The 13,838-nt window shown below is 37.3% G+C and overlaps 1 protein-coding gene across 2 annotated transcripts in view; it reads left to right on the forward strand.

Annotated features, from left to right (window-relative positions):
* HYDIN (HYDIN axonemal central pair apparatus protein) overlaps positions 1–13,838 on the forward strand; it is a 315,495-nt gene that overhangs the window by 22,941 nt on the left and 278,716 nt on the right. For both annotated transcript variants that reach the window (XM_012772427.3, XM_075995778.1), the window contains exons 2-3: positions 7,381–7,538; positions 9,650–9,775. In XM_012772427.3, coding sequence (XP_012627881.2) covers positions 7,404–7,538; positions 9,650–9,775 — 261 coding nt within the window. In that variant the 5' untranslated portion in view covers positions 7,381–7,403. The remainder of the gene's footprint in view (positions 1–7,380; positions 7,539–9,649; positions 9,776–13,838) is intronic.

The following is a 13,838-nucleotide window of genomic DNA, read 5'->3' on the forward strand; positions in this document are numbered from 1 at the left end:
CTGGATAGAAAAGATTTTAACTTGTTCTAAGATTTAACTGGGAGCAAATTTGTCAATTTTTTGCTTGGCCCTTCCGCAAAGAAGGAGGGGCATGGGAATGGAAGAGGGCAGAAAAAATACTAGGAAATAAGGGGTTTTTTTTTGACTCATTTAGGATAAAGGGAAAAAAGAGAGATGGATAGCAATGAGGGATGGGGGTATGATTATGGTGCTCATGATAGTTATTAATGTGACATATACACATCCCTGCAGCATCTGGAGGCATTCACTAATTTAATAATATACATTATGAAATTCTGCTTCCCCAGGCTGCAATCCACTCTAGATTTGAACTCTTTTAGACTCAGCTCCCTTATGAGTTCCTAGAGGTGAACATATCTCAATTCCCCACAGAAAATGAATTTTGTACTTGAGTATCTACTCTGAAACTTTTTTTAAAGAACCCAGTGGTGCAAATACATAAAGGCAGAGTTTTAATGGCAAACCCCATCCTACCTGGTTTTTCTTCCTGAGAGTCAAGAGCTGAGAATACATTTTCCTGCCTTTTCAATATTTGCTGAAAAAAGACATTATGTCATGGATACTAAACATTTACTTAACCTGGATTCTGTTAAAACACTGGAAGGAGCCGAAGGTTGACATTTAAATTAAGAAAAACAAAACAAAAGAGGGAAATAGTTCCTCTCAGAAATGTTTTGGCCTAGTGAAAATTCCCTTTGAATAAGTGTAATTTAGTATTCATTCAATTCAACAATTATTTATAGAGACCCTTTTTTGTACCAGTTGCACATGATCCCTACAGCCAAAAAGCTTATATTCTGCAGGTAGAGACAGGCTTGTAAGAAAATAATCGCAATACAATATATTCATTGCACTCAGTAACAGAGGCATTGGCACTCCTTGAGCACATTAGAGAAAGCCTTGCTTTTGCGAACTCTTGAGATGGGTTTTGTAGGATGAATAGAAGTTTGCTGGGCAGATGGGGAGAGGGACTTGAGAAGAATGAATGATTCTGTACAAAGACATAGAGGTGTGAAATAGCCTGGCACATTTGGAGACCATGAAAAGTCATTCTTATGGATTGAATAATTAATTACACACACTTATTAAATAAGCATATATGTGAGGCCCTGTCCTGGGCACTGGCAATACAATGATGGAAAAGACAAAGTTCCTGTCCTCTAGGAACTTACAGTCCTGTGGGGAAGGGAGATGGATCAGTATCCGTGCTGGGGGTGAGCAGGAAGACCTGTGAGATTGTAAAGAAGTGGCAGCCTTGGGGAGTCAGGGAAGGCTTTCTGAAGGAGGTGACAGCTGAGTCGAGAAAGATAAATGGGAATTAGCTGTGGTGGGATGGGGACAAGAAAGGCATTCCCAGTGTTATGTGTGAGTCTGGCGGTGTGGGAGCACGGGATACATTCTGGACTGCAGAATTGCGCACGAGAGTTCCGGGATGAATAGCACGCTGAGGAGTGGAGAATATTCTGGACCAAAGGATTTTAGGCAGGGAACTGGCATGACCAAATGTGCCCTTTAGTCACTATGGCTGCAAGGTAGAGAGAATGGCTGGGGTATGGGGGAGGGCGGTAGTTGGGGCACAATTCTGGAGTTGAGAGGTCAGTTAAGAAGTTGTTGTGGTCATCCAGGCAAGATGTAGTGACGTTAACAAAGGAGGTGTGGCAGGGCTGGATTTGTGAGCTATCCAGGAGGTAGAGTTCCAAGATAAAGGCAGAATAATGTCATGATCAAGAGTGTGGACTCTGGAACCAGAGTGACCAGTTCCGCTCCTGGCTGCACCTTTTGCTAGTGTGTGAACTGGGGCAGGTTCCTTACCTCCTCAATCCCTCAGTTTCCCTATCTGTGATGTGGGGAGAGTGACAGTACCTTCACCTAGGGTTGTTGTGGAGATTAAATTAATATATATGATTATATATAATATAATACTTGGAACACTGGCACATGTAAGTATTCAACAAATATTTATTATGTGATTAGTTGGAGGAGAGAACTGGAGCAGCTGGATTGTCCTAGTGTTAGGGTTTCACTGGCTGTGATGGCAAGACTTGGAATCAGGACATTGACAGTAATAATGCTGAGACTGGGTGACACAATTACTGTGAGCTGTAGGCTGGAGAGGGAAGAGAGTGAAGACATGAGAGGGTTGAGTAAGCCGAAGAGGAGCCTGGACAGAAAAGGGCATGAGGAGCTGGAAGCCAGATACAGTGGAGTACCAAAGAGAGAGAAAGTTCAAGAAAGACTCAGTTTGGGATCAGCTGGAGAGAGGGATGCCCTCTCCACCTCTCTCACCATAGTGTTCAATGATTATTATTAAATTTAAAAAATAGTGCATGCTTTTTTAAAGCTTCAAACACTTTAGAAAAATCCAATCCACTTAGGAAGTGAAAGTCCTTTATATTAATAATTCTAACTTTTATTATTTTACATATACATAGTTAATAGTTTGGTATATATTCTTTCACATTTTTCTATGTATTAGTTCTTAGTATTATTTCAGAAATGGAATCATACCATAAATGCTGTTCTGAAACTTGCTTTTCTTCTCGCAATGTATCTTGTATGTAATAATTTCTCGTTACCTACAAAATCTTGGAGAGTGGGCTATTTAAGTCACAGCTTTGATTTAGGTGGAGGGCAGCATCTGGTGATGATGAGGTCTCAAGGGCATCTATGGGAAAGCCAAGAGGAGTATGAGGGAGGCGAATGTGTTTTGAATGGGTTTTCAGCTGCGTGGATGCTGCAGTCCCCTGGGACCATGGCAGGAGCTGAGGAGGGAGACAGCACTGTGACCCAGGTGGCAGAGTCATCGCTGAGCAAGTGCAAGAACATCAGCAGCCAGAAGAGAGGAAGGCAGGGAAGCAGGCATAGAGGTTGATGGAGGGTCACAGCAGAGCAGCACAGCTGAGGCTGCCAAGGAATCAGGAGCCAGACAGGGAAGGGTCTTCTGTGTCATGTTGAGAAGCATGGTCTTTATCCCACAGGGAAGGGGGGAAACAGGGGGAGTGAAATAGGACATTTATAAATCTGAAAGATTTTGGGGGATAAGAATGTGAAAAGCTAGAAGCATGCAGCCCAATTGGGAGACTGTTATACTGGTCTTGGAAAAGATAAGAGGGCTTGAGGAAGGGGATAAGAGAGATGTTCAAGAGGCCAGCTGGCTGGCACCTAGTCACTGATGTGTAGGGGCAAGGGAGCATCAGGGCTTGAGGATGATTCTTGGATTACTGGCTTGAGAAAAGACAGATTGGGATGACAAATAGAGGTAGAAGCAGAACAAGGAGTGCGTGTGTGTCTGTGTGTGTGTGTGTGTCTGTGTGTGTGTGTGTGCGTGTGTGTGCGTGTACACACACAGGAGGAAAAGAGATGGAAAGGAATATGATGGTATTTAATGAACATGTAATTCTAGGAGTTTGTGAAGTTAACTTTAAAAATTAAAAATTTATCCTAGATGGAAGCTGAAGTTCTGGAGATATGTCTCACTGGTACAATAAATGCCCTGTGCAAAGTAGATATTTTAAGTTTATTGACATATTTAACAAACAACAGCAACAATACCGCCACTAATCTTTTGGATTCCTTGGTTTAAAAAATATTATTATGACCAACAGCAAAACTACTGAATAAATGGATATAGTTTGATACTATTACTTAATAAATTTAAAAATAAAAATATTTAATCTGATGAACAATAGTTATTTTATATTATCCATTATTCACTTTTTCGAGTCATAATCCAAACAAGGTCCATCCTTACATTTGGTTGGTATAAGACCTCTTAATTCATATCTACTCTCTCTCTCCCTCCCCCACCATGCTATTGATTAGTTGAATAAACTAGGTCACTTTCTACAACATTTCCCACATTCTGGATTTGGCTTAATTGTATTCTTACAGAATATTCGTCTTCCTCCATTCTCTCTGTCTCCAGCAACCTAGCTTGTAGGTCTAGAGGCTTAATTAGATTTAGGTTTAGATTTTTGTCAAGAGTACTCTGTAAGTGGCGCTGTATACTGTGTCACTTCATGAGGCCGATAGTGCCAGTTTTTTTACTCTTTTCGTGTTAAGATTGATTTAGAGGGCTCAGGTGTTGATTGAGCCATTAGAAAGTTTTCCAGCAACATCTTACCTAATTATTTTAGCATTGATGATCCTTCGTTTCATTAGGAGCTGCAAAATGGTGATTATTTTTCTGCATTTTATTAGTTGGAATTCTTCTATGAAGAATAATTTTCTTTCATCAACTATGTTGTTAACCTACAATGCAATTTATATTAAAAAAGTACAGAATAAACGGTTGGTTCTTTTCATTATTTCCAAAATAATTAGTTTGGTGCTTAAGCAAATTCCAAAGGTGACCAGTGATATTTTTTTAGTATCATTTGAGCTCAGATTTTTAAAAACTAATTCATTACAGACTTTTTTTTTCATGCTCAAATTTGTCCCATCTTTGGTGAATGGGAACTCTTTGGAGTTGCTCTGGGTTCTTGACACAACCCTAGTAGCCTTTGATAACTTTCTTGTTTTGTGGTATGATAGAATACTCCAAATTCATCTTATACATTTTGTGCTCTTGTCCTTGAATTACCCGTTTCTCCTGGGAGCTATGATTCCTTTTAGTGGTAAATGGTATTTGGAGACCACAATCTAGGTCTCTGCACTGTCATCGCTACTGGACTTATTGCCTCTGGTCTTTTTCAGTGGGCAGGTTATTTAAAAAGAGAAAATCATCATGAGCTCATACTCATATTTTCAATTTAGATTTAAGATTATAGGATTTCTTAGTATAAGAACTTCTTTTGTTTTATACTTTGTTAAATGCTGAAGTGCTTGGTTCCTAACAATGTTGATATAATTTTTAAAATAAATAAGTAATTATATTACTAATATTATGACCAACAGCAAGACTGCTTAATACGTGGTAAGATTTCTCTGCTATTTTCTGTGTATTTATAGCATATCCTGTTGTCAAAATACTGTGTTTTAAGGTCAGTTGGAATAGTTGTTTTCTTTTTGTGGTTACACCTCCAACTTGATTTACAGCAAGGTTCATTTGTCTCAGTTTGTTTTCAGTTTCTTAAGAACTGATTTTTTTCTCTTGTTTCTTTTTGGTTTTTGATATGTAAAATACTTACATGGTTCAAAAGTCAACACTACATAGTGAGGTACCTTCACAGAAATCTTTCTTTTCATTCTTGTCTTTTTTATCCTGTTCCTTCACTCCCCCTATAGGCAACCACTCTTACTGATTTATGCATCATTTCATATTTTAGCCAGTGTATAATTTGGATAGATTCCTAGAATAGTGATTGGTTGAGTCAAACATACATGCATATATAATTTTATATCACCATATTTTTAGTTCTTTGTAACTATAATCATAGAATCAAAAATGATAATGTAGCTTCTTCCTTTTGCGGATTTTTAGCTCTTGTTATTTAATATTAATAGAAGGCTTTAAAATTTCCAAGTGAGCAGGCCTTGCTTTTTTTGTTGTTTCTTAATTTCTAGTTTTATTTATTGTGATCAGAGCATTATTTGTAATGTTTCTAGGTTATAGTACCTACTGCTGTTTTCTTTGTTCCTTAATATATAGTCAAAAATTTTTAACTGTCCTATTTGCTCTTGAGGAGGTATATTTTCTATTAGTAGGATATAGTGTTTGGTATATATATCCCTAAACCTATTTAATGCATTGTTCAAATCTTTTATGGTCTTGCTTATTTTTTGTCCACTTGACCTGTGTTGTACTGAGAGTGATATATTAAAATCTCCTATTAGTTGTGTATTTATTTTTCATTTCGTCTCCTATAATTTGTGCTTTTTCTGGAGGGGTTTTTGTGCTATTTTATGCAAGGTATTCATAACTGTTGCATCTTCATTTAGAATTAGGACTTTCAGCCCTATAAAATACTATTCTTTGTCTAGTTGAATGATTTTTTAAAATTCTATTTTAAAATCAGAATCACAAATCAAATTAATCAAATTAATCTGATTTCAGATTAATTTTTTTGTTGTTACCACTCAGAATGGTCTCCTTGATCAAAATTACATTTGAATGTTGAGGCTGATTATGCCATTCATGCACCTAGAAGATATGAAAAGATTATTACATAGTGAGGCTTTCTTGAAGAGCAGGGCAGACTCCCAAGCAGGTTCAAAAATAGCTTCAGAGAGTAGGGAGAGGAAACTGGTTTGGCGTTTATCATGTTTAGGAGCGGGGCTGTACTAAGGATCCCTGTGCAGTCTGGGCATTGTATTGTTAGAATTTCCCACAGGCACCAAAGGAGGAAATGCCTGAACTTTCTTATCAGCTTGCCCAGATGTAGGGGTAGTATTTGTTCCAGCCCACTACTTTCTTTTCTTCTTGATGCGCTCTAGTTATAGCACGTTGGACCTTCTTTGACTGTCCTCCATTTCGTTGGCTGTCATCTTAGAGGCTTTCTACCCTAAGGACCCTTTTACCTTTTTGAAAACTTCATATTTATTTTCACGGGTGTTTTACGGCTTTATTTTGGTGGACCTTATTATATTTTAATTCAAATCTATTTTCCTTTATACACTTCTTTCTCCTATGTTTTGGTCTGGGAATACCTTACTGTCTAATGAGCTTTTTAATGGTTTTAGGTTTTATTAATTTGGTATTTTATCAGGAATTTTTAGTTTTTTCTTCTTTTATAGCACAAAAGTTGAGTAATCTAGCCTGCTATTAATAGAAATAGAAATCTCTACCTGGTTATAGATGGGTTCTTGAAGTTGCCAAGTGTCCTGCCAGAAGTTTGAGGAAAAATATGCAAAAGAGATATGTCATATTTCTTTGATTTGGAGACATTGGGTGGCTATTTAATGCCTTATTTATGATTATAAACTTCAAAACTTTTCCAGAAATTTTGTCTTCTATACCTTATCTCATTCTGTCTCATTTGAGTCTTTGCCCATCTGTGAAGGCCTGAAGCCTATGTTTATTCAATTGAAGAGTTGATTGTCATGAGAGAAAACTTTCAAATATGCAGATAAATTAACAACCAATTTAGTATGTTTATTGAACACTGTTTGTTTAACTCATTGGGAAGATGAAAGTGACAAAATGTAGGAACAGTTTATGTTCCATGTCTTTCTGAGCTTAGTCTAGAATCCCTTAGTCTGCCTAAAATGGACTCTAGTCTTTCAGGATAAATCTAGACTAGCCACATAGACTAGAATTGTTTGTTAAGGTATTTGTTCCAAGCATTTGATGAGTTTTTGAAGGTCAGTATTTTCTAAACCTTCCTGTATTTAAAAAGGCTTAAAAATAACAAAAAGAAAGTGTGACCTGTAGTCAAGAATTAACTGTATTTGTTCTAAAAATTTTTTTTTAACTCTTAGGTGAGCAAAGAAAATAACTAAAAATGACAAGTAGAAGACTTGAGGAGTCCATGGGGGCCGTTCAAGTGGGGTTGGTCAAAATGCTGAAAGGATTCCCAAGCAAGGTGTTGCCACCCATGAGTCCAAAGGTGGTTACAAAAGAAGAAGCAAACCGAATGGTAATGTATCGAGGAATTTCTATGTAAAACACTTAATATAGTCTCCTCAGGAGAATGACCATATTCTCAGAACACCTAACAGTATAACATCAATTTAGTTAGAATGGTAGCTTGCTGCAGAAGATAGGTACCTTATAAAGCCTGAAAAATTTTGAAATTGCACACATACTTCAAAGTAGAGGCCTGAATTGCTTAAATTAATCACTTGAAGTAAGACCATACAGATAATTAAGGTTTTCTAAACTATTAAGGTAGAACCATGTGAAACTGTGATTTATTATTTCAAAAAAAGTCAAATGGCAGAATTTCATAAGATTCAGCTTAATGTATTACCTATTTATTGGTAAGAGTATTTTTTTTGTATATTTGTAGAACATAGAACATTAAAATATTGACTAAATATTATCTAGGAAAAGTCTGCAATTTTTTCTGTTCTTTGACATAAAACATATTTATATCTTTAATGATTGATTTACTCTTTGTTTGTTTGTTTTGAGACAGAGTCTCACTCTGTTGCCTGGACTAGAGTGCCATGGCGTCAGCCTAGCTCACAGCAACCTCAAACTCCTGGGCTCAAGGGATCCTTCTGCCTCAGCCTCCTGAGTGGCTGAGACTACAGGCATGGGCCACCACGCCCGGCTAATTTTTTCTATATATTTTTAGTTGTCCAGCTAATTGCTTTCTATTTTTAGTAAAGACAGGGTCTCGCTCTTGTTCACGTTAGTCTCGAATTCCTGAGCTCAAAATGTCCTCCTGCCTCGTCCTCCCAGAGTGCTAGGATTACAGGCATGAGCCACCGTGCTCTGCCAGCTTTAATAATTTATGATGGTTTTGTGAAAATTGAATTATGAACCATATGCGATAGAAAATGTTAATAAAAATTTACAGTGCTGGTGATAGTATTCACTACATTTTAAAAACTAATCTCAAGTCACACATCCCAATTAGAAAAATAAAATCAATCATTACTCTCTTTTGTGGTGGTGGTGGTAGTTGGTATGTATGTACTTAAATAAATTTCTGCCTTTTTGCTTTTAAGGCTTCATTATGGTAATTTAAATCATAATATAACTGATACCTCTTAATACTTTATTATTCTCATCCAATTTTCAATCAAAAAGAACTTAAAAACCAAGTTGAAAGTTATATTAGAAATATACCTTCATTTAGATGGATTCCATCACAGAAATAAAATTTGTAGAAAATAAGCATTCTTGATTTCACTGACTTTAGCCCAAAGTAAAATAAATCAGCTAAATTTATATATCCCTGAATGTTTTTAAAAGTCTTAGCATATACTTATTATGTAGCTGCCAATGAGCATAATCTCCTTGCATAAAAAGTAGGCTCTGGAACAATGTGAACATTCTAGAACAGCAGTAAGTAAATAATAGTGATTGGTTCCAGCTAATTAATCTCTCGTTGGGTTAGTTTTATTTAAATAGTAGGTTACTTTTTTTCTCATAACATTAGAAAGTGTTAAAACATTTTATGTTCTTATTTGGATGTGTGACTATGAATGGCTTCTGGATCTGATGATTAGCTTTAGGGCTCTTTCAAAACAAGGCCTAAATGTGCCTTCATAATTTCTAAAATGTTCAAACTCATTCCTAAGTAGTGCAGTCACTCTTCCAAGATCCTTTACATTTTATAAGATTTCTCTTTAATGTAATAGCTTTGTTTGCAGGTTGTAACTTAGTTGAGAAATAGAAGTATTTCAAACTCCTTGTCTTTGAAGCCCTTAAATGACTTTACAAACTGAGAGTTTTATGCTCAGTTGCCTCTTTTCAGCATAAATGTTAAGCACTTTGGACATGTTCCTATGTAATTTCTTTACTTTTCCCTCTCAGATTCATTTGTGTGATTCCTTCAAAATCATAAGGAAACAGCAGCCACATGTCATTTTAAATTACTGTGCAAAGACCTCAAAAGTGCATGGGTACTTCTCTTGTATAATTTAGTTATTTTAAATATTTTATAAGGGAACTTAGTGGCATTCTAGAATTATCCTGAAAGTTACAAACACAAATTATTCATTACTAGCACTTATGAAAACATTTTTTCTGTATCACCACTTATGAATCTTTGGCTCTTATTGTTTTAAATTCTAGCTTACACCTTCAGAGTTCCTGAAGGAAATGACCCTTACCACAGAGCAGAGACTGGCAAATACACGTGTCACGTGCCGACCACAGATCGTCGAACTCTTAGATATGGGGGAGACGACACATCAAAAGGTACCTGCTTTCCGTCATACTTGCATGTGTTAGGGACCGACCTTCCACAGCCCCACCAGACAGAAAAGCAGAGACATCGAGGATGCAATCACACAAGAGGAGGTTTATTTTCTGGCTAGCCAGGGTCCAAGTCCCAGAGCACCAACGCAGTGGCCACTCTCGCAGGCAAGGACCCGACCGGAACAACGGCATGCCTTTAATCCCCATGGTGCACAAGCTGCGCACACGCTGATCATGCATGGATCATGCGTTGACCTTTAAAATGATTGGTTGCCCACTATTGCCTTTTGAAATAATTGGCGGGTTGGTTGCCCTCTATTGCCTGATGGGTCAGTCGCCCGTGCTTCAATGACCTCATCCCATAATTCCCCATACAGCGGTGTAGCAAGCAAGCAATGACCAGAAGCAAAAGTTTGCGGTTAGCTCATTGCCCCACCCAAGTAAATTCCCGACAATTGTAAAAATTCCTCTGCCCTTCCTCTGCCCTACAAATTCCTCTGCCCTTCCTCTGCCCTACACATGTAAAGTAGGCCCTGGAAAAATATGAAATTTCTAGAACGATGACAATTAAGTAAAAGTTAGTGCTTCTGGACTAACTAGTCCCTCATCGGGTTTGTTTTACATACTCCATTTCTACCTCTGTTTACCTTAATATCTGTGATTTGGTATGGTGAAAATTAAAATTAGTAAGTGCAAACCTAATTTAAAATAACTTTGACTAACCACACTTCTTTCTTAGCTACTTCTGGATACTAATTGATGTTATTCTTTACAGGTTAGGAGTAATTTTAAGGAATATATTAGCCAAGCCCAATTAAGTTATCTTCTTAGCATAACAAGTAATCTCTCCTTATCTGAGCTGTCCACTAGAAATAAAGAAGGTGGAATTGTTTATTAAAATAGGCATTTGCTGTCTGTTCAGGCTCATTTCCAATAACAGATGTATCCTTTAGTCTCTAAAGAACAGCTATTTTAACATGTTTCTGTATTCTAATGTAAACCATACATTCTTGGATTTAAGAGCATATTATTATAAAAGGTCTTGTTTTCTACTTTTTAATTAACTTCTTGAAATGCAAGAAGTTGAATGCATATGGCACGAACCTCTATCAGTTGGACTGCTGGAGATTAGCTTCCTCTCAAAGGGTTCCCTGGCCATTTCGGAGTTATATTCCACATGAGAAATGAGTCCCTGAGGCTTTTTTGCTCTTGCTGCTACATCATTGCCTCTTCTGTCCAGGATCTGCATAAAATGTGCTGTTCTGAGCATTGCTAGCTTTAGTTATTAATTGTTTATTCTCTTCCGAACAACAACTCTCCAAACTTGAGGGGAGGGAACATGGCCTTTTCCAAAGTTAATTCGTCCTAATTAAGGGCAGTTTCCTCTTTTCTTTTTTCTTTTCTCTCCACGCCTCGGAAGCTTATTCTCTTCCAGCTGCACTTCCTTCTTGTTGCCCTTCAAACACTCAGAGACAATTCCCACCCCAAGGACTTTGCACTTGCTATTCCTTCTCCCTGGAGAGCTATTCTCTCAGATGTTTGCATGACTTGCTTCACATCTCTGCTTAGAAGTCTTCTCCTCAGAAAGGCCTTTCCTTAACTACCCATCTAAAAGAATAAACACCCCCCATTCCTTGTCCTGATTTAGTTGACTTCATAGCCCTGTTCACTGCCTGACCCCATATTATATATTTCTCTATACTTTGTCTATTTTCTTGAGAATGTCAGCTTCATGAGGATAGGGGCTTTGTTGGCTTGTTCACTGCTATATGTTCAACATATAAAAAGAACCTGGCGCATATTGGAAACTCAGTATTTATTCAGTGAAAACATGGTGTTTTTTTAATCTCTTCTAACTGCTTAAATCTTCTCTGCATTCTTAAATACATGCTTTGTGCTCTTTGATTTTTTTCCCACGAAAACAATCTCTGAGCTTATGAAATGATGTGGTTAAGATTTTGATTGCTTCATGGAAATAATTTTCTGGTAAAAATTCTTTATTTGCTATTGTCTTTAAGTGTCCATATATGCAAGGATATGTTTCTGGTCTATTTCATACCCTTAATCAATTTGTTTATCCTTTCCCAAAACATAGTGTCTTAATTACTATTAATATATATTTAAAGTCTTGATATCTAATAAAGAAAGTTACTTTGTTCTTCATTAAAAGTATTTTCTCTATTACTTTTCAGAAGTATCTTGACCATTTAGGTTCTTGGCATTCCCATATAGATTTAGAATCAATTTATTGAGTGGAGAGATTGTTTTTTTCTTTTTTTTTTTTTCATTTCGGCATATTATGGGGGTACAGATTTTAAGATTTCAATAAATGCCCATTTCTCCCCTCCCCCCAAAAGTCTGAGTCTCCATCATGACCATCCCCCAGATGGTGCACATCTCACTCATTATGTATGTATATACCCGCCCCCCTCCCCCCTCCCACCTGCCCAATACCCTATTACTGTAGTACCTATGTGTCCACTTAGGTGCTACTCAGTTAATACCAGTTTGCTGGAGAATATATCTGGTGCTTGTTTCTCCATTCTTGGGATACTTCACTTAGTAGTATGGGTTCCAGCTCTAACCAGGAAAATATAAGATGTGCTATATCACCATTGTTTCTTAGAGCTGAATAGTACTCCATGGTATACATATACCACATTTTATTAATCCATTCTTGGATGGATGAGCACTTGGGCTGTTTCCACAGCCTTGCGATTATGAATTGTGCTGCTATAAACATTCGAGTGCAGGTGTCTTTTTTGTAGAGTGTCACTGGATCATTTGGGTAGATACCCAGCAATGGGATTGCTGGATCAAATGGTAGATTCACTTGTATCGCTTTAAGGTATCTCCATATTGCTTTCCACAGAGGTTGAACTAGTTTGCAGTCCCACCAGCAGTGTAGGAGTGTTCCTCTCTCTCCGCAACCATGCCAGCATTTATTGTTTGGAGATTTTTTGATAAAGGCCATTCTCACTGGGGTTAAGTGATATCTCATTGTGGTTTTGATTTGCATTTCCCTGATGATTAGAGATGTTGATCAATTTTTCATATGTTTGTTGGCCATTCTTCTGTCTTCTTTAGAAAAGTTTCTGTTCAAGTCCTTTGCCCACTTTTTAATGGGGTTATTTGATTTTTTCTTCCTGATTTTCGTGAGTTCTAAGTATATTCTAGTTATCAGTCCCTTATCGGATGCATAGGATGCAAAAATTTTCTCCCATTCTGTAGATTGTCTGTTTACTTTCATGACTATTTCTTTGGCTGTGCAGAAGCTTTGTAGTTTGATCATGTCCCATTTATTTATTTTTGTTGCTGCTGTGATTGCCTTTGGGGACTTCTTCATAAACTCTTTGCCCAGGCCGATGTCTAGGAGAGGGTTTCCAACATTTTCCTCTAGAGTTCTAATAGTTTCATACCTTAGGTTTAAGTCTGTTATCCAGCATGAGTTGGTTTTTGTGAGAGGTGAAAGGTGTGGGTCCTGTTTTAGCCTTCTACAGGTGGCTATCCAGTTTTCCCAGCACCATTTATTGAAAAGGGATTCTTTTCCCCAGCGTATGTTTTTGTCTGCTTTGTCAAAGATTAGATGGCTATATGAGGATGGTTTTATATCAGGATTCTCACATCTGTTCCACTGGTCCATATTCCTATTTTTGTGCCAATACCATATTGATTTAATTACTACAGCTTTGTAGTATAGTTTGATATCTGGCAAATTAATGCCTCCCATTTTGTTTTTGTTGCCTAGAATTGCTCTTGATATTCAGGGTCTTCTTTGGTTCCATACGAAGTGTAAAATTATTTTTTCTATATCTGTGAAGAATGCTGATGGGATTTTAATAGGTATTGCGTTGAATCTGTAGATCAGTTTGGGTAGTATAGACATTTTGATGATATTGAGTCTGCCGATCCACGAGCATGGTATGGATTTCCATCTGTTTACATCTTCTGCTGTTTCCTTCCTCAGTGTTTCATAGTTCTCCCTGTAGAGGTCTTTTACGTCCTTGGTTAAGTATATTCCTAGGTACTTTAATTTCTTTGTTGCTATTGTGAAGGGAATTGA

Source organism: Microcebus murinus, chromosome 20 (genome assembly GCF_040939455.1).
Source record: "Microcebus murinus isolate Inina chromosome 20, M.murinus_Inina_mat1.0, whole genome shotgun sequence".
NCBI classification, from domain to species: domain Eukaryota; kingdom Metazoa; phylum Chordata; class Mammalia; order Primates; family Cheirogaleidae; genus Microcebus; species Microcebus murinus.